This window comes from Amphiura filiformis, chromosome 3 (genome assembly GCF_039555335.1).
Source record: "Amphiura filiformis chromosome 3, Afil_fr2py, whole genome shotgun sequence".
Lineage (NCBI taxonomy): Eukaryota > Metazoa > Echinodermata > Ophiuroidea > Amphilepidida > Amphiuridae > Amphiura > Amphiura filiformis.
In genome coordinates, this window is record NC_092630.1 from 64,116,743 (window position 1) to 64,138,457 (window position 21,715).

Sequence of the window (21,715 nt, forward strand, 5' to 3'; positions counted from 1 at the left end):
AGGGAGTGATACTTCAAGGAAAGAATAAGTACAGAGAAAAGAAAAAGGAATGACAAAATGTAGGCCTTATAATAATTATTATAGAAACTAAACACAGCCCCCCCCCCACATAGGCCTAACGCTAACAGCACTATAGGCAGCCATTCGATGATGTCAATACCTTTATGCGTTACGTATTTAAAACGCCCAGTCAGATGTATTTTACACCTGCCAAGCACAAGTCACCCAATTTCGAAAATTGGACGTCGAATGTACACTCTCATGAATATTAATTGGCAACATTTTCCAATATGTCAGCGCTCAAATCGGACACAATCGAACAATAGACCATTCAGTGCGTTGCATGTACCCATATCATGCGAACTGGACCATTTCTTTACACGGCTTTTTTTTTTTTGATATATGAAACATGCATTACCAAATAGACTGATTAAACACTAGTCACACAACAAAACTTTATTTACCCAACAAGAACCCAACACCAACCCACGGACAGAATTTAAATCAATTTGTAAGATAATTATTGCAACGTTATATAATTATTCCGAGGAATTATGGAAACTATTGGGCTTCATAACTGCTAAATTGTTGGTCTAAAGTATATAAAAGTATACATTTTTAGAATGGCAAAGACTTGATGGATTCATCTTTGAGTTCAAATTTGGACAACAATTTTTGGAGAAAATCACAAAAAACGTTGGTTTTTTGGCCCAATTTTTTTTGGACCATGTAACTAAAAAATGCGTAATTTTATTATTATTAATTTTTTTTAAACTAGATAATATATCTAGGACCCGTTTTGTTTTGTTTTTTAAATTTTGACCAACTTTGAAATGTTTGCACCTAAAAATGCTCAATTGTCAACAAAAAAATCATAAAAAAGCATGATTTTCGCCAAAATTTCAACAAATTTTGGTGAAGTTGGACAAAATTAAAAAGATTAAAGAAACGGGTCCTATATATATTTTTTATCTAGTTTAAAAAAATTAATATAAAAAATTTTGCTCAATAATATTTTTGTTACGTGGTCCGAAAAAAAAAAAAAAAAAAAAAACGTTTTGGGGATTTTCGCCAAAAATGAGCATTTTTTGCCCACATTTGACCTCACAGATGAGTTAATCAAGTCTTTGCCATTCCAAATATATATACTTTTATATACTTTAGATTATTTAGCAGTTATGAGGCCCAAATGTTTCCATAATGCCTCGGAATAATTATATAACGTTGCAATAATTATCTTACAAATTTATTTATTCTGTCCGTGGGATGGTGTTGGGTTCTTGGATTTATTGGAGCTTATCGAAGTCAACGGTTTACTCACACTATTTCATAATTGTGTGCCTTTTTCCAATACCATACATTTACTTATCATATTCAATACGAAAGACAATGCGTATCAATATACTCAGGAAAAAAGTCCAGGTTTAGATACATTGACGAAACCGGAGAAAACCTGTGGGAGTTACTCTGTCTGGGAAAGCCGGAATTTATTCCAAAATGTTTGATAAAGATGTCTGTCTGTATTAAAGCATTGTTTTGGTTGTCATACTTCAAGCTTTTGTATTGCTCGATAAAGTGCATCAATAACTGAAGCAAATCTAGGATCGTTTCCAAAACCATATTGTGACGCATATCTCGTGACAAATCCCACACCAATATGATACTTTGAATCAGCATACGCATTATTTCCACCAAATCCGGGATGACCCAACATTTCTCTATCCTGTGTGCAAGAATCATACACAAACTTTAGTAACTTAAAAGATTAACTGAGACATTTTTTCAGGTCCAAATGAAAGCTAACTGAACAGTAAATTTCAATGGAAATGGAACACACGAAATTTGAGTTCTCTTCACGAAACAGGTTAATAGCTGCTTTATTCGGAATCTAGTGTCATATGCAGAAAATTAAAAATTAGACAGAGAAACCCCATTTTCTTACAATTTCTCACCATTGTATACTAACAAATGAAAAACGCAAATAGAGTATTCTAGTGTTTCACCAATAAGAAACATGGGTTTTTTTTCAAACTGCTACTGTGATTCGGTTTTTTAATTCAAAAACTCAAAAAAAAAATATATCGGATCGCCCAAACACCCGCGCAAGCAAGTGCCTGAAAGTCAATTATTTGTCAATGTGACGAAATCTAATCTTTAATATTAAACTGAACAAAAGAATCTTCCGTCGTCGTTTCAGTATGTGAAAGAAAGAAAGAAAGAAAGAAAGAAAGAAAGAAAGAAAGAAAGAAAGAAAGAAAGAAAGAAAGAAAAAGAAAGAAAGAAAGAAAGAAAGAAAGAAAGAAAGAAAGAAAGAAAGAAAGAAAGAAAGAAAGAAAGAGAGAATTGCCCACCTGATATGTAAGGCGATGAAATCCAAAGCTGAATCTTGATGGTATTCCTAGTATCTCATCCTTTAGCAAGGGAGTTCCTCCTTCCTCTAACATCTTTATCAGCTTCTCAGAAAGAAGCTGTTTTCCATCGCTTGTTTTCCCGCCATTTGCGATTATGCCGTAAACTTTAGCCAGTGCTTCAGCTGTTCCATAACCTGTTGCAGATGGACACTCGACTTCTCTGTTCCGAGGATCATTAAATTGGTAGAACTGTGGTTAAAGCCCGGGGTTAAAGTAGGAAAAGAAACAGGTTGGAGAATTATAACTTGCCCGGGGGGGCCTCTTGGAAAATATTTGTACGGGGGTGCTAAAAGTAGACTTCTGAATGTTGACCATCTCTATACCTGCATAGTGCAAAAAAACACCCGATCACTATACCTCGTTTCTATCAGTTAACCAACCCATCTCTATACCATTTTTACTGTAATGGTGACCCATCATTATATCATCAATATAACCAAAAACTTACAACAGCCCATCTCAATACCATCACAGAAATAAGGGGTCATTAATATACCCGAAACAAATTCAAAATCACCCCATTGGTATACCAAAAACGATGAAAATGCACCTCAAAACCTTTGAGCATCCCCCTATACCATTTCTTAGGGAGAGGCCCCCCCCCCCCCGGGATAACTTGACAGTAAATTCTAAGTGTATTTGCTTATCTGGACAAGCTCCTATACAATACATTATGTACGCAATAATTGTCAATTCAAGTGTATTAAGACGCAGGTTGATCTGTTGCCATTCGAAAAAAAAGTCGCTCGCTTGTTTGAGTCCTATTAGAGGAAACATTGCAGTCACAAAATTAAAAGACTTGACACAAGTCTAAGCATTCAAAATTTAGTGTAGGCTATTTGCTCATAATTTAAATATTTTATATTAATATTGATAATTGGTTATAACGATACTAGTATAATGTGTTTTCCAAAAATTCTTCTGGCTTAGTTGCAGTGGCGTAACTGGGGGGGGGGCGCCAAATCGGCCTCACTTAACCTCATATTTTAGCCACAAAATTGCAAATTTGTCGCGCTTCGCGTGAATTTATTCCACTTATAAACATAGGGGTAGGGGCGCTAATATTGTTTCTTGCCCCGGGCGCTACCAACCCTAGTTACGCCACTGCTTAGTTGTCACAGCATATTGGCCCCTCCACTCAAAAAGATGGGGAGCTGTTAAGGGATCTAAAATGAGCGTTTATTGCGTTTCGACAGTATTTTTGTGGGACATGAGAGCACCTCAGACCTATCGAATTGCATTCTGAATACGAAGCATGTCTTTCTGATATCAAATAATTTTCATTTTTGAAAATCACAATATAATACAAATTTTATGACAAATTATAAAAATTTGATATTTTTCAAATTTTGATATATGACAGTCCTCGAAGTAAATTTTATAAATCTAATGATATATTCTTAAAGTGTATGTAGCTGGGAGGAAAAGCCGACAGTCAATTGAAAATTTTGACCTTTCATATTGAAGATATAGATTTTTTTCCCAAAAAGACCTTCTTTTTTTTTTTTTTTTAAAAAAAAAATCCATATCTTCAATACGAAAGGTCAAAATTTTCAATTGATCGTCGGCATTTCATCCCACCTACATACACGTTAAGTATAAATCATCAGATTTATAAAGTTTACTTCGAGTACTGTTAAATATCAAAAATATCAATTTTTAATGATTTGCCATAAAATGTGTATTAAATTGCGAATTTCAAAAAACCAAAATTATTTGATATCAGAATGACATTCTTCGTATTCAGAATGCAATTCGATATGTCTGATGTGCTCTAATGTCCCAAAATAAATACTGTCCAAACGTTCATACCCCAGCCCTTAAGGGATAGTCATACCGGCTCAATTATATTTGGCAGCTAAATGGAAAGATATAGCCTAGTGGTATGGCAGCGGAATAAATGTAAAGCTCTTTGATCGTGTTCAACAGGTGCTATATAGAAATGTCTACTTAATTTTTGATTTATATTAAACAAAGAAAATATCTGTTTGTTTTTTTTAATTTTGTAGCTGATCGCGCCTAGGCAGTTGGCTATGGCGTAGTAAAACAGGATTTGGGTAACAGAAACGATCGGGTAACTTCATTAACAACTACCTAGCGACTGATTGGCATAGCCAGTTTTCTGAAAACGTACAAAATGTATGTAGTGTTTTCCTTTACAGCCTTACATCCATTAAATCGTCGGCATTATCGATGACCTCTTTCAGTTTACTCTGTCCTGTCACCATTCCCCAAGACACATCTCTATTGGTCGGGTCCAACTGACTTCTTAAGAAACTCTTGACAGCATTTATATCTTCCCCGTCTTTGAAATATCGTGCTACCCTGTAGTTCAACTCTTTTGGAAGCCCAATGTAGAATTCTATACCTGTGGTAATATCAATTATAAAGCAATTATAAAGGGTGTTAACAAATCTGCACTAAATTTTGAACTTAGCTAGAACTTGTTATGTAATATTATAATTTTATCCTGTTTAGTTTACGCGCGTGCAATATAGGATATATATTTTTTATTTATTTATTTATTATTATTATTATCATCATTATTATAATAATAATTTTTTGTTGTAATTTTCATAATAAATAATAATACTTATTACTCGGTTGAATCTGGTAATAGGGATTCAGATGGAAACGTCAAACACTGTTAAAGGAAACAGTACATTGAATGACATGGCTTACCGAATGGTCTAGCTATTTCATCGCAGAAATATTCTCCTATCGTCCTCCTTTTCGGGTCTGCTCGTGTCAAAAGTTGACTGGCATAAAAACCGAATGTAAATGCATGATAGCCATGAGTAGTGCCAGGCTCCCAAATTGGCGGGCTTTTTGCTAATGCTTTCCCTAGTTCATCGTAGTTCATCAAAAGATCAATGGTTATGGGCGTATCTATGAGAGCCAAACCAGCCTGAGATTTAAAAAAAATTACAACTAAAATTGATGTTTTGAATAGCATTTAATATAACTTATATGGCATAGGAGTGTACAAGAAATACAGCTCCCCGGTACGGTCCATATCAGCGATATAGCAAGGCCCATTGAAGAAGAAATCCCGGGAAGAAACCTGGGCGAGTTTAGTACGAATACTACTCTCGTGCAGAATGTTTGTTAAGTGCAAGCATCATTCAGTGCATGATCGACCACATATAAATCTAGCTAGTCTTTCCGACATTTATGCCAACTCATTTTTGCTAATTTTGCCAACTATCAATGTTTTAAGTTTCTTTCTATTTACAAAGTTAGTGTGTAGTCTTGTAAGCTATAGCTTGAGCAACCATTTTAATTTCATACACATCGTGGCTTCTCATATTAGTGTCACTGTTTACATATGAAAGTATATGAACTTGAAGCAACATCATAGGTGAATCAATTTGGAATGGGTCCCGAGATCTGGATCCTACATCCACTTATCATGCTTATTGGAAGTTCAATTCTCATCAATCTGCTTTAGCTGACCTATAGGCCTACTTAAATCACACAGGTCTTTAGAGCCTATTGTAAGTCTTGATCGTTCCTTGATTGTTCCTTTTTAGCCCTGCTGCGCCACATTAATATATATTATTTCTTTTTAGCCCTGCGGGGCAACCTTGATGGCTATTGCTTTATTGTAGAGGTGACGAAGCACAAACCTCATGATGTAGTAGCTGTTTTACTGTGATGTTTTCTTTGCCATTCTGTCCAAACTCAGGCCAGTAGTGTACTACCTTTTGATCATAGTCAAGGTGGCCTCTATCTACAAGCATAGCCGTACAGAGGGCTGACATTCCTAGTTTTATAACAGGAAAATACATACATAATAATTATTAACGTTTGATTTAAACTCATCAGCCTTAGATTACTCCAGCGCGTTTGCAGAAGCAAAAACGTATAATTATTAGAATTATAGCCCACTGTGGATTGGATGACATAACTTAAAATATCGGCAGTAAAATTAAAACTTTCTTAAAAACTCCAAAAATATGAAATATCTTCTATAAAATGATGCAAAAGTCATCAAAATCTGTTCACGCGTCACTGAGATAATTGGAAAAACTACAAATAGACTCTTTCCAATGGGGCAATACACATTTAAAACAATAATGTGCTGTATTGTAGTTTAGAATGAGAGAAATCAATGAAGTGAACACCCAGTGTTGCTGGATAGGTTGTTATGATGTTATTTATCATTTTTATTTTATTTCACCATCAATGCTATCACCTGGACCATTTCATTTTGATGGAACCAATTTCTTTAGAATCAATTTGTTCAATCACTTCAATATAAAGGCCAGCCTTACTGTTACTTGAGAAATGTGAACACATTATTTAGACGATAATACTTTGCCATATTAATAACCCAAAGAGAAAGGTGTGAAAAACATTCTTTGGGAGATTGATTGATTGATTGATTGATTAACTGATTGATTAATTAATTGATAGATTGATTGATATGTTGATTGATTGCTCTGATTAATTGATTAATTGATTGATTGAATTTGAACTTAAAGCCATATTATAACATTTCTGTAAAAATAGATTAGTATTTATTTTCCATAAAATGTTAGCTTTTACTGTCAGATATGTCCCCTTTAATTTTGAGCCGAACAAGTGAGGTAAAGCATAGAAAATTGGAATTTACTACTAGCGCCCATGCATGTTACTCCCGCGGTTGTAATACGGTACGATCCTCGGGGTGTGTGTGTGTGTATGTATATCCCGCACGCCGTGTACGTACTGTGCATACGTGTTCGACTAATATTTCCATCGTAATAATAAACCGGCGCGCCGGTTCCATCGTTTTATTCAAAATCTCGGATTTTGACAAAACTATAGCATCTAAAGTCTTCATTTTTGCAGAGTATCTTTATTGACTAAAGTACATTACAATCGTGTAAAAACCAGAATTTAACATTTTTTTGAGGGCGTTCTCCTCGGCAAATGTTATAATATGGCTGTAACTCCCACCCAGCAAGTTTATTTAATTTTTTCATTGTAAACTAATGCAGCATATCATTGTTAATGTGTATTTCCCCATTGGAATGGTCCAAAAATGTGTCTATTTATACAATTCCAATTATCTCAGTGACGCGTGAACGGATTTTGATCATTTTTAAAGCATTTTATAGATTTTGTATGTTATGTACCCCATTCCACAAGGCCTATTTTTATTGAGACACCCTGTGTATATGGGATGGTATACATATTTTTCAAACCATCTAATAATATTCCATTCAGGACTAAAATTTTACTGTGTTTAGAGAAACACGTGCGATTTCTTCAGATGCTATAATCTCATTTATTAGGGGTTCAAGTGGAGGATGAGGATGTCAATCGAGTCACCCATCATGCATCATGCATCTTAACACATTAAAAACATAATTATTGTCAAGTTCATTATTTTACTATACCTTTCGTTACGGAGAATACAACAGCCATAGAATCATGTCTCCATGGTTGTGAGGACTCATAATCAGCGTATCCTCCCCATATGTTTACCACTTGTTTTCCTTTGTAATATGCTGCAAATGCTGAGCCCCCTTCCCGTGGTTCTACATCGCCGCTTTCAAAATTAGCCCTGAAAATATCAAAAAGAAAAAAAGAAAAGTTTACCAACCCAGGGTGAAAACTGTTCAAACAGTAAACTGTTCTTTCTTTCTTATTAATTATTATTCAGTTTCCTCTTTAAGGGAGAAATGTTTCCCCACTGTGTTTATAGGTGAGTTGACCCCAATGGTTTTTTTAACAAAGGCAATTAACAGGTATATCGATATGCTTGAGCGAACTGCATACACTCGGTCGTTTCAAATATTGAGTTTTTGTTTTTGTTTTGGTCATGTGGTTTCCTATTATCCTGCCTAAGCTCTTGAATGACATCATTATCGATATCTTTGTTTGTACCCTTTGTTAGAAACTTAAAATTTGTAGAAAGCATTTTCGGTTTTCATTTCAGTCATTTTTTTGCCGAATTGACCACTATTCTATGCTCAAACAACGCTAGCCACTAACCTTAATAGCGGGTGGAAAAACCATAGGCAGCCACAATAGTCGGGCACCTTCTCCTCATGCTGCTCACCGACCTGGTTACACGTTACTATGGCATGGCATTCCATTCTTCAACAAGGATTCGTCGCAGGTCATTCAATGTGGTTGCATATGGGCTTCTCTGGCACGTACAGCACGATCAAGCTGGTCCCACAAGACTAGTGTTCAATCGGGTTGAGGTCTGGCCCCCGGGTCTGGCCTGATGGCAGGCCATTTTGGCTGTACTCCCATAATTTATTCTGTAGGTAGTCGTTGACTACCGTGGCTCTGTGGGGCAATCTTGGAGGATTGCATTAGGTCCCAGATTGTGGAGATATGGATTGCAGCTTGCTGCACAGAATAATGCTCAATTTGGCAAATCCTGTTTGAGACCCCACTACATTCACAAGGCGTGTACTCAGCCGTGAAAAATGTTATTGTTTCAAATGGGTTGTCATTGCCTCGGGCCCGTAGAACTCGGGGTTTAATTATACGGTGACATGAAAGTAGGCCACCTGCGACAGACTTCGTTAAAAGCGTCTCTGAAGTAAGACTAAATCAGATTTGATAGAGCATCAACTACCGCCCGCGGTGATAGATAGATAATCATGCTTAACAAAATAGACCATTATATACGTATTGTTATACCCCTATTATGTCCTCCTAACACAAAAGTGTTATCATTGCAGACCAGTTCTGCTCCACTTTTTAATTCCTTGATCATATGGAAAGGTTTGGCTACAATACAAAACAATTCTCTTATAAATCATCTATGCAGTTTCCACCTAGAAACACCTGAGCATACAATTTCGTCCAAGAGCTTCCAAGAAACAGTGAATTGTCTCTACGCAGTCTTTGATTACACTACACGGTTAAGTGCATCGCATCATAGGAGCTGTGTGAGCTTTTAGCTGGTGACTAGTGGAAAATAGGCATTTGCAATTGGTTTTTGTTAAAACTTCAAGTGTTCCCTTCATCAAATTAAGATTTTTTTTTATATCGAACGAAAGCTTTTTTATTACGTCAACATATAAGGCAATTCAACGTTTATAGCGAATGTGGTAAATCTGTTGAAAACGACCTATCCATGCACAAATTTTGATCAAAATGCAAGCTTTAAAAGTCAAAACCTCAAGTGATCCTTACAATATTTTTCAGATTTTATGTCATTAAATGAAAGAGCACACTTATATTGTCCATAAACTAGCTTCATTTCAATGAGCAATGGTCAATTCTGCACGGTATTCTTCTTGACTATATGCCGACTGATGATTCTCTACTTAAGCAATAAGCATGTTAACGAATAATCGAAAAAGCTCTGGAAATGCTATAGATGAACAATTATAGACCTGGCAAAGGTTCTGGAAAGGTTAGAAAGAACCAATTTGGTGTTATTCGAAGTTTCTTTTCTTGTTTTGTGTTCTTGCTTTGTTCCGGTTGTCTGACTGAATCACTTTTTAAAAATATGTTATGGTCATGTTTCCTTTGGTCATTGCCTGCAGAAATGAAACACATGCAAGAACTAAAACACCTACCTGAAAGCTTCCAGAACCTCTTCGAATCCAGGCTGCACTGTCCCTTCTGTAATAATAGGAAGTTTTTCTTTTTGTAATACTCTAAAAACAACAGACACCGCAACAGCAGCAGCACACAATACCAACGCCTTACCCCAAAATCCCATAGTTCAACCAAGCAGTCAATGACAATGTCTTACATTGAACATCGAAGCAGCAACAGTGAACGACACTACAGGACTAAAAATATATATTGATATCATCCGTATAATACCAATATAGTGGTGACCGGAAATGTTAGGAGAATAAAGTTCTGTTGACATTCTGATAACGGTCTCGTCCAAGGCTATACTAATACTCAAAATTCAGATTGCCGTCAATCATCATTATGAGCAATTCCAAAAGTAACGGAATGACGAAAATACAAAAATTTCAAATTTGCAGAGTTTGAAACTTTACTATAATACTATAAAGTGAATTAAATACCACAACTCTACTCTAATACAGGGTGCGCCTAAAAGCTCCTAAAGTCCCTTTGCCATTTTGAACGTTCATAAGTATTCAGAAACCGACAACAAACATGATTAGGCTATTATTTATTTTTATTTTATTATTATTATTATTATTATTATTATTATTATTATTATTATTATTATTATTATTATTATTATTATTTTGACACAAACTTTGACATAAACCTTCAGAAATAGTAAAAAGTAAACTAGTAGTGACACTTGAGCATATACACACATATTACAACACGTATTTCCACCCACTGCAATATAATCGCATTGAATAAATCAGTAAATGTTTGCTTACTTGATTTGTGGAGTATTTGCTTTTTTTATTATGCTACACAGGGGATGTAGCTTGTGTGATTGCTCAGATGAGCCTAATTTACCTGTGGCAAGTTTAAAATTGTGATGACGCGCCATTCAATCCAGTTCATTAATCTGTCTTTACATGACACAGTCGAATTTGAAAATCTATGAATTGTAGTTGAAAGTTATTCATAACACGTTTTTTAAAAGTATTATAAGTCGCTTCACCACATAAAATATCCGTATAAAGCCTCCAGCATACTTTCCTGCCGCTTGCCGCTGAAGCGGCAGGGCGTCTCAACCAATGACAAGCCTTGATTGTGTCCGTTTGTCTGCAATACGCGTGCGCCACGCCGCTCAGCGGCAAGCGGCAGGGTAGTATGAAACCAGCATAAGGTAGATGTAAAATTTCATGTTGTTTTTACATCAAATGTTCTTGTGTTGGTGTTGTTGTTTTTTATGTCAAGGCTAATCTTAACAGCAGTTATTTATTTCGGTGACGCTGACGGGTTGGCGCCAAGATCCCGCTTGGAACACTGCAAATCCAGGTTTTAAACCTACTTGTAGTTGTAGCCGTAGCGCATTCAATTTACCTACAGAGTATTGGAGAAGTGAGACCAAGGTGGATCTCAGGATTTTCACACCAATGTTGTGTGATATATATAATAGAACGCCTGATGCGACGTAATAATTATTTTAATTGTAAGCCTAGGAATTGTTTTTTCTTATTTATTTGCTGAGACGAATATACCTCGTCTCAGTTTATTTGGTATGCTGCATTCAGAACTCAAGTTTGCTGCAGCATTTTGCCTGAAATGCTTGATGATTTTCTTCCATAACCGTCTGATGATCTGACCAATCGCCTTTCGTTGCAATAAAGTACAGAAAAAAGTACAACGCAATATTATGGTTTTCTTTCAGAAAAGAACAAACATTTAAGTTGCACTGGAGTTTCTAGCGTCCAAAAAATATATCGGTCTCATTCAACCCGTCGAGGTAGCCACCATCCCAGCAAACACAAAACATTTTCGACATCATTCGCAAAAGGTTATAAAATGTTGTCAGAAAACGTTTAAATGTCGGGTTATATAAAGGGTACATTAATTAATTTTCATAACATTTGTTGGTAATTTACTGCACAGCAAACACAAATGTTTTACAGAAAACATTTAAATGTCGGGTTATATAAAGGGTATAAAAACGTTTTAATAACATTCCAAAAAACATTTTTGAAAACTTGGTATAAATCATTCTAAACAGAATGTTATTTTGGGGTTGAAAAAATATTTTGCAAAAAATGTTTGCCCAAAATATTTACAATAACGTTTTTAAAATGTTTTCACGGCCTTTATATAACCCGACATTTAAATGTTATTAAAACGTTTTGTAAAAAACATTTTAAGAACATTTCTGTGTTTGCTGGTTGCAAAAATTTTAACATAATGTTAAAAGTGTTGACAAAATATTTGGCCAAAAATGTTTGCAAAAATAGTTTACAATGACATTTCAAAAACATTTTAAAAATATTGTTGTAGTGTGTTTTCATACAAAACGTTTTATATAACCCGACATTTTAATGTTATTAAAACGTTTTTACCTAAACCAAAACCAAAAATATAACTTATTTAAAACGTTTTAAAAACGTTTTTGTTTTTTTTTTGATATAAAGTAAATTACGAATACAAAATGTTTTAGTTTCAAATTGTTTCTATTCATGTTCGTAAAATCGTTTCGTCGTCACCGTTCCAGCGTCTGTATGGCTCTATAAAGAGCATCTCTTACTGAAGTAAATCTGGGATCATTTCCTTGTAAATACGGTGACGCATATCTTGTGACAAATCCTACACCAACATGCTGCTGTATATCAGCTTGTGCATTATTTCCACCATATCCAGCATGTCCTATCATTTCTCGATCCTGTTTTTTAAAAAAAAGGCAAACATAAGCTAATGAGGCTAAAAGTCTTAAGGGTAGATGCGGTATTGTTGGTCGAAGCAGCCAAAAAAATCAATTTTTATTGTCTAAATCAATATATTATTGAAAAATAACACTTTGATGTTTTGCAAACGTTCATTCTACAAATCATATATTTTGAAAACTTGCTTAATTTATTGCTGTTAATGAGTTATGTACATTTTACAAAAGTGTTGTTGTTTCAGCCCTCTTTGTAACATAACTCAAGAACCACAGGACCTATAAAAGTATTTCTGTGATATTTGAATTCTTCTACACGCTCGCTAGGAAATGAGCACTGCAATTTTTGCCGAAGCTCACTACCATTCGCAAGATGTTTTGAACTACCAAATCGCAACACTTTAAAATAGTGTATTACCTTAACATACATATAGACCGTAATTTCTTTGGCTTATACGTCAATTTTGTCTGGTGTGCAAGGCATCCAAAACAGAACACCTAGAACTTTCTTAATATAATATGCCGTTTTAATCATCGAAATAATGAGGGCCCCAGACAGGACACCTATATTGTAATTGTATTGAGGAATGTCAGTTTCAAACCTGATAAATATGACGACTAAACCCGAGGCTGAATTTGGTTTCTAATCCAAGCACTTCGTCCTTTATCCTTGGGGTTCCATCTTCTTGTATCATCTTTATTAACTTCTCTGAAAGTAGCCGTTTTCCATCGGTTGTTTTCCCACCATTTGCGATTATACCGTAAACTTTAGCCAGTGCTTCAGCTGTTCCAATACCTGTTGCTGACGGACACTCAATCTCTCTGTTTCGAGGATCATTAAATATGTACCACTGAAAGTAGTTAGGGAAATAATTATTTTTCATTTCGTATTGCATGATTCCAAGATCCTTGTGAAGGCCTTGGTGTCTATATAGCTAAGAATAGTAAAATATATCAAAACACAATAAATATTACTTTAGCTTATTAAATGTTGCCTAGATTCAATTCATCAAATTTAGCGTCAGCTCCCTTATAGCTTTATAATCTACCAAACGGGAAAGAATCACCAAACATATTCATCTTTTGTATCTTCATCTGTTTTAAAAACCTCTTTGGTAAATAAAAATTGTTGTAGTTCTAAGTTTGTCACACTACAACTTCCACATTGTTCACGCTTATTTTAAATCAACTTAACAGTTGGCCCAAATTGGCCCAGTTGGTATTTTCCAATTATATTTGTCCGTCATCATTATTTTCAACTAGCCCGGGTAATTTTGACAATTCGACATTTCAACGCTTTTGTTTTGAGGTCTTGAAAAAGCGTCATGTGAATTATATTCGATTTGAAATACATGTACTATACGTGTTCAACGAAAACATACCAACTGAAGTTGGTATATGGCTTATTATATTTTTCAAACATTGTACTTTACTTACATCTGATACATTTCCAGTGTTTTCCATCATTTTGCTTATTAAACTTTTGTTCGTTCCAAACATCATTGTCATGGTTAATTCCCTATTCTTCTGATTCATCATGCTTATTAAGAATCTTCTTAAAGCATCCCAATTATTGAGTTTATCGGTAAAATATCTTGCCACCCTGTAGTTTAACTCTTTTGGAAGTCCAATATAGAATTCGATTCCTGTTATCAAATCATAGAGTATATATCACAAGTTACATTGATATTAACGATAAACTTCAACTTGTGTTACGATACATCAATAATGAATATGTAGCATATCTTACAGTTTGTGACGTTGGTTAAGTGTTAAAATGTATTATTGCTTTCTTCAATTTCTGCACACATTATTTATGATGCTGCAACATTTGAATAGGTTAATAAAAATGAATAATGTGTAGTTTATTTTTAGCTTCATCAATTTACAAAGCCCGAGCAATGAATGGGCTATTCCATAAAATAAGTACCACACCCCCAAATAGATGAGTAGATGAGTAACTTTTCAATAAAAGAAATGCCTAGATTTCCAAGTTCGCTTTCTGCAAATTATTGGAATTCCAGTTGCCAAAGTTACTGGAAAAAGTTTGGAAATGCAATTAAATGAATGAAAAATCACGGAAATGTCCAAAATGAGCTCTCAAATTGAGGATTTCCGATTTTGAACTATATTCTGCTGGATTTTTTCGCCTTTTGACACTTTCAAAATCTGGATTTCCAACAATTACAACTGGACAAAAAGTCCGGAAATCCAAACTCCTCTATAGGGAGGTGCATCTATTTTCTGGAATAACCCTTTATAGTTTGATCATTCATGTTGATAGGTGGCCTCAACAAAATCAACCCACAGAAATGGAAGTTGATTTATTTCACTAGCAAAAGATGGTCCAACAATAACCAAACCATGCTTAGTCATTTGGTAGTTTGTTAATTTGTGCGTTCAAACATAATAAATGGAAACTTAAAACGTAACAACGTTTTAAAATGTGCTTGTTCTTACCGAATGGTTTAGCTATTTCATCACGAAAATATTCTCCTATCGTCCTCTTTTGAGGGTCCGCTCGTGTCAAAAGTTGACTGGCGTAAAGACCAAGTGTAAATCCATGATAGCCATGAGTAGTTCCGGGCTTCCAAATTGGCGGGCTTTTTGCCAATGCTTCGCCTAGTTCATCGTAGTTCATTAAAAGATCTAAAGTTATGAGTGTATCTATAAAAGCTAATCCTCCCTGAAATTTGACAAATAAGATCATTTTATTTAAAATGAAACTTTCAAATAATTGAATAGAATTCATTGACTTTCAAACGCAATAGACAAATAAGATGCACCTAATTTGTTTTTGCTTTGTCCTTTTCTATATTTGATTATGAATATGTATAATAAAGAACAATAATCGCCTGTTGAAGGTATTACATACATACAAAATGTGGATATTGAAAACCTATCGAAATATAAGATGTCTCGTAATTAATTATTTATTTATTTATTTATTTATTTATTTATTTATTTATTTATTTATTTATTTATTTATTTATTTATTTATTTATTTATTTATTTATTTATTTATTTATTTATTTATTTATTTATTTATTTATTTATTTATTGGTTAGGTAATCTTGCACTATGCACACAAACCTCGTGATGAAGCAGTTGTCTGACTGTGATGTTTTCTTTGCCATTCTGTCCAAACTCAGGCCAGTAGTGTACTACCTTTTGATCGTAGTCAAGATGACCTCTATCTACAAGCATAGCCATACACAAGGCTGACATTCCTAATTTACAGTATACAAAACAAGATACATGTAGTTAAAGCTTTATTTTATTTTCGAAATCTACAACATAAAATTAGAATTTTATTTACGATGCCACAACTAATTACATTATAAAATATCACGTAAAGCTCATCAGTTTACCATTCGTACCTTTCGTTGTAGAGAACACAATAGCCATGGTATCATGTCTCCATGGTTGTGAGGACTCATAATCAGCGTATCCTCCCCATATGTTTACCACTTGCTTTCCTTTGTAGTATGCTGCAAATGCTGAGCCCCCTTCCCGTGGTTCTACATCGCCGCTTTCAAAACTAGCTCTAAAGAAATTAAAGAGATCAATCAATGGGTATTATGTGAAGAATCAAGAACGTGAGGCTTTATAAGAACATGATATAGACGTAAATAAACAAGCGTTTTTCTCACAATCTGTGCCGGGAGTCGGTATCTAAACCTGTGATTAAGACGTGAGAAATTTACCTTTTCAACTAATTATGCGGTACGGTTAACTTAAAATCACTCATCACTTAAGAAGTGTCTCAACTATCAAGCCATTCATTGTAGCACATTGGGTAGTTTTTTGGCAGGTGTCAGTTTCACTCAAGGAGGATTGATATAACGTGCAGAAGCAATAGATTACGTAATGCATTGTTCCTTTGTTCCGATTTGATTTGCCGACAAGCTATTCATCGAGAGGTACCTTTTGTTCAGGACACATAACACATAACAGCACTAATCAGCCATTCATTGATGCCAAAACCTTTATGCGTACCTGCTAAACACAAGTCACCCAATTTAATTTCGAGAACTGGACGTTGAATGTACACACTCATAAATGATTGATTGGCATTAACATTTTCCAATATGCCTAATCAGACACAATAGAACAATAAACCATGCAATGTGTTGGGGGCGAGTGATCAGCATGATATGAATATTATAGGTTCAGTCTGCCTTCAATGATTTTTGTTTCTTTTATTGTCTTTACATTTAAGACTTTTACCTGAAAGTTTCGAGTACCTCTTCGAAACCAGGCTCCACTGTTCCGTCTATGATAATGGGAAGTTTATTTTTCTTCATCATTTTGGCAACAAGGGATACAACGCCAGCAGCAACACACAAAACAAAAGCATTCCACATACGTCCCATGGTTGGTATCTATATGAAATGTGATATTTCAAAGAGGAAATATTGTAAAGTTTGTGGTATAGTATAGAAATAGTCACATCTACTATTTCTATGAACAACCAGAATCAATTCATCATACCAGTTTTAAACAGTATTTATTAAACTCACTGCTTGAAAGATGAAGTTAGAAAACGTGTCGTAATAATTATGATAAAGCGAATCTTGTTGGATTTCTAAACATAAAATAAAATTAATTTTAGCGCGCTCGAAACACGTAATGTTTGTAATCCAATAAAAGCAAAACTGAAGTATACCTAATTCGTGCGGAAACCTTTTGGTTTAACCGTCCGCATAAAAACGAAAAACAACTTTGATGAACCAAAAATCCGTTTTTCTCCCCTCTTTAAGAGTCCATAATCCTTTCAGCGGCGTAACCAGAACTTTTTTTAGACGCTGGGCAAAGAAGAGGGGGTCAAGGCAAGGGTTCAAGGGGCAAACTTTGATGAAAATGGTCCAAAATGGGCTCAAACGTACAAAAAAGCCTATAAAATATTATAATAGCAACCAGGAGCCCATTTAGGCTATTGTTCTGCACATTTTGATAAGCTTTGATACCCAGTTGTAAATTTCACCCTAATTAAAAGCTTTCTTTTGCAAATGTGTCATTGTTGACCCCAATAAATAATCATCCTTTTTTCTTCAACAGATGACTATGTGCTAGTCTCGAATTCAATTGCAATAGCAACTAGAGGCAAATGATGGTCATAGACCACAAACCTAGGTGGGGCGTGTTGGTGTTGTGGAGGTATCTGACCCCTGCAAAATTTTCCAAAAATTTTCCCCTGGTCATGTTGTTTGTTGTCGCCGAGTTTGAGTCCCTTTCTCCTTACGGATGTCCAGAAAATGCAATTTTAAAATTTGACCCAGATGACCTTTGACCTGACCCCTGCAAAATGTTCAAAAATGTTTCCGTGGTCATCAAGTTTGTTGTCACCGAGTTTGAGTCCTGTACCCCTTACAGATGTCCAGAAAAGACATTTTAAGATTTGACCTCTATACGACCTTTGACCTGACCCCTGCAAAATGTTCCCCTGATCATGAGATTTGTTGTCACTGAATTTGAGCCCCATACCCCTTGCAGGTATCCAGAAAGTGAATTCTAAGATTTAACCCCAGATAACCTTTGACCCAAAATGTTCCCCTGATCATTAAGTTTGTTGTCACCAAGTTTGAGCGCCGTACTCCTTACAGATGTACAGGAAATGCATTTCTAAAATTTCACATCTGCATGACCTTTGCCCTGACCCCTGCAAAACGTTCCCCTGGTCATGAGATTTGTCGTCACCGACTTTGAGCCCCATACCCCTTACAGATATCCAGATAATACAATTGTAAGATTTTACCCCCTTAATGACCTTTGACCCCAATTCTGTATGCAAGTTATAGGCGTGTGGATAGCCGATGCATGCAAATGACATCATTGTACTATATATAATATGTGACAGAAGAAGCAGTTTGATGGTATTTGGTTAAATACCGGAAATGCCCTCTTAATGACCTTTGACCTCAATTACATGTAGGAGGAGAAGCAATTTGAAGTTATTGTCAGAAAGAAGAAGAAAAAGAAAGATTGGATAGCAAAACAGTACCTAGCTCGGGGGTTGTAAACCCCAGATAGGTAAGAAAGATCGAATAGCAAAACAGTACCTAGCTCGGTGGGGGGGGTTGTAAATCCCCAGCTAGGTAATCAACATGATCAATGCTCATCATCTGCACATTATTATAATATCCACAACAACCATGACAACCGCCAGTGAACTTCTGAATGGTGAAATCGGAGTAAGTGGCTGACATCACCTGCTTGGAGGTCAGTGAAATTAGAGTTGTGACTGGGTTGCAGCAAGGGGTGGGTTTATTACCCACTTGGGAATCAACTTCCAGCTGCAAGTCTGATTCTACTTTTGATCTCTGTTCTGACCATGCTCACTATATAGTATACTTCCATGATTATATGTGCAAGTGACATAGCATTTTGAATTTGTTACAGAGTATGAGTTTTTTTGTACCCAAATTTGTCAAAGGTTATTCAATGAATATACAAATATATTGGGGTTCAAGAACTGGGCCATGATAGGTGAGTCTCTGTTGCCAGCGGAAGTACAACACGACTGATTCTAATACCTAGGTTTGTGTAAACCCACCTAGGTAATTAGTGTGCCATGTCTCTGATATCAGTATTAGGCCTATCTGTACACGATTTTTCAATTGGGACATTTTGTATAGGCCTACATGAATTTGTATTATTATTTTTTTTCATGATTCAGTGATATAGAGGGTATAAACACATTTTCCAAGTGAAAACTACTCCACTGGATATGCCATTATTTTCACATCAAAGACCCTGGGTCTAGATCGTTCATGTCATTGTACCCTGGCTGGGCTAGCAAGTATTTAGTAAACCTCAAAATTATGCTATTTGTCCCTGTCCCACAAAATGAGTACAAATTCAAAAAGACATACTACAAGTATGCCTGCAATTGCTGCAAAGCCGCGATTTGTTAGCAAATATGTGCAATTTTGGAAAAGACATCTTTAAATTTTAGAAACCAAATCAAAACCAATCTACAAATGTTTGGGGCACTGACTGAAAAGCTATTGAAGTAGCTACAGCAAAGAACAAATACTTGCAACAAGTTATTTTGTCCTTATTTTCAGAAAGCTGGACCACAGCACATAATTCCAAACTGTCACCCACAAGCATTAAATCACTTGAATCGGCTCAACAATTTGAGCATCATCATGATAATAGCTGCTGCAAACAAACATCAGATGTTAGACATGTTAAAGAATTACAAAAACAAATTCCACTTTCCTCATAGCAGCTATCCCAGAGGTGCCATCAGTTATTTATGGTTTTACTAAACTTTCTTTGCAAGTCCCACGGAGACTGCCCACAATATTAACCCTCACAGGTTCTAACACACACTATTACCACAGAGGAACAGCCTCTAGTAAACAAAGGCAAAACAATTTTCCATGACATCAACTTGGGTTTCATACTTTAACCCTCTCTGAGTCTCTGTTGCCAGCGGAAGGAATGGACTAAAAAAGAATACCTAGGTGGGTGTAAACCCACCTAGGTAAATAATACAACACGTCTCGTGCGTCCAGAAACGCATATTTAATATTCCCAGGACCCATGGCAATATGCCAACTGACACATTCAATATTGAGAGAGGCACATTAAAAATTTGTTGCACTTTTTAGCTTGGGGATAGGGGGTTGAAGTGTTCCTTTGGAGGGTACGACGGTGTTTTTGTTTTGTTTTTTGGTGTGTTTTTTCTTGGGAGGGGCAAAACCGTTAAACCTAAGGTATTTTCGTCTCAGGCAATTTAAAGCAAAACCCAGCCTGAAAACCTGTTTGTACAATTGAACAAAAAAGCCACTCATGACACTGCCTGAATCAGTAACCAGTCCGGTAATGTCAGAGTAGTAGCCTATCATGATGCTAACATCTGACATACCGTACCCCTTAATATGTTTAAATAAATAGCAACATGCAGACCTAAAAAGTCCAATATTTTACATAGGTGTTCAACAATCGTGTTCATGACATTCTGCAAGAATACGCATCATGTTATGACCCACATCTTAAAATAATCTCTACCCAGAATTTACCTTGAAATTCCCTTTTAAAGGGAATTTTTGTTAGCAGAGTTTCAGCGTATTTTAGGTTGATTATGGCTATCTATTGACGCAGACGGTCATGCAAGTGAAAGCTAGTGAAGTGATGCATGATAGCTCATGATGTATCAAATTATAATTTCAATGATTAAAATTCAGAGCTATATATATTTGCTACTATATATATGTTTGGATCACAGATTCGAGTTGTCTTCCAAAAAAGACTCAGGCCTAATAATGTATTATTTCATGTAAAATAGTAATTGTAGTATAAGCTTATCTGCTTTAAGTACCAGTACTAAATAGTAATACTAATAGCTAAATAAGATGTACATGTATACTTACCACAGAAATTGCAGTATTGCTAAAATCAATTTTACGGCGGGTCGCGTGGTGGAGGCAAAGTGTAATTCCCATGCAAGTACTATTTTAGTAAAATACATGTAATTTTCAGAGCTTTTCAGTGCTGATTTCTCGGGTGATTTCTACACAACACACTAACAGTCCTGCATATAATCAGTTGATTTGGTCTGACTTTAGTCAGAATCCAAGGTCAGAATCTCTGGCGTGTGCGCGAAAATAAGCGTGCACGAATTAATTTATTATTATAGGTCAAGTTTCTATTTTTCTCTCCAGAGGGAGGTAATCAATATTCGTAATGGAAATCAGGCGGCATAGGACACGCAACACGGACGTACGAGGCTGGCGAAGATACAGGGCTGACAGCCCCATTCACAATACACGGTTAGCGATTATAAATGGACAATTAACATACTTGCAGTGGGGTACTTTGCAGAACCCCAACGGTTTTAGAGTAAGATAATTTTGCTTTGACACCATTGACATAACAAATTTAGAATTGTTTGTGAAGATTTCATGATTATGTGTTAATCCAATGGCGACGTCAAAAATCGCGATATCGCATCCACCATCATCTGATGGAAATGGACTGATTCCGGTGTTGCAGAAATTTATAAAGGTTTTGTTTACAATAGAATTAGGCCTATTTAAAGTTT

At 35.5% G+C, this 21,715-nt stretch overlaps 2 protein-coding genes across 2 annotated transcripts; both read right to left on the minus strand.

Moving 5' to 3' along the window:
- Positions 1 to 1,173: 1,173 nt before the first annotated feature.
- On the minus strand, positions 1,174 to 7,952 carry LOC140148945 (beta-lactamase domain-containing protein 2-like). The gene is made up of 6 exons (XM_072171057.1): positions 7,799 to 7,952; positions 6,041 to 6,177; positions 5,094 to 5,319; positions 4,580 to 4,779; positions 2,352 to 2,600; positions 1,174 to 1,723 (listed from the first exon to the last, which is right to left on the minus strand). Exons 1-6 carry the CDS (start codon positions 7,824 to 7,826, stop codon positions 1,544 to 1,546), a joined length of 1,020 nt encoding a protein of 339 aa, XP_072027158.1. The 5' UTR covers positions 7,827 to 7,952; the 3' UTR covers positions 1,174 to 1,543.
- A 4,423-nt stretch (positions 7,953 to 12,375) lies between these two features.
- LOC140148946 (beta-lactamase domain-containing protein 2-like) lies at positions 12,376 to 21,198 on the minus strand. Its single transcript, XM_072171059.1, has 8 exons — positions 21,045 to 21,198; positions 16,891 to 17,045; positions 16,041 to 16,207; positions 15,754 to 15,890; positions 15,121 to 15,346; positions 14,098 to 14,306; positions 13,263 to 13,511; positions 12,376 to 12,663 (listed from the first exon to the last, which is right to left on the minus strand). Exons 1-8 carry the CDS (start codon positions 21,114 to 21,116, stop codon positions 12,484 to 12,486), a joined length of 1,395 nt encoding a protein of 464 aa, XP_072027160.1. The 5' UTR covers positions 21,117 to 21,198; the 3' UTR covers positions 12,376 to 12,483.
- Positions 21,199 to 21,715: the final 517 nt, after the last annotated feature.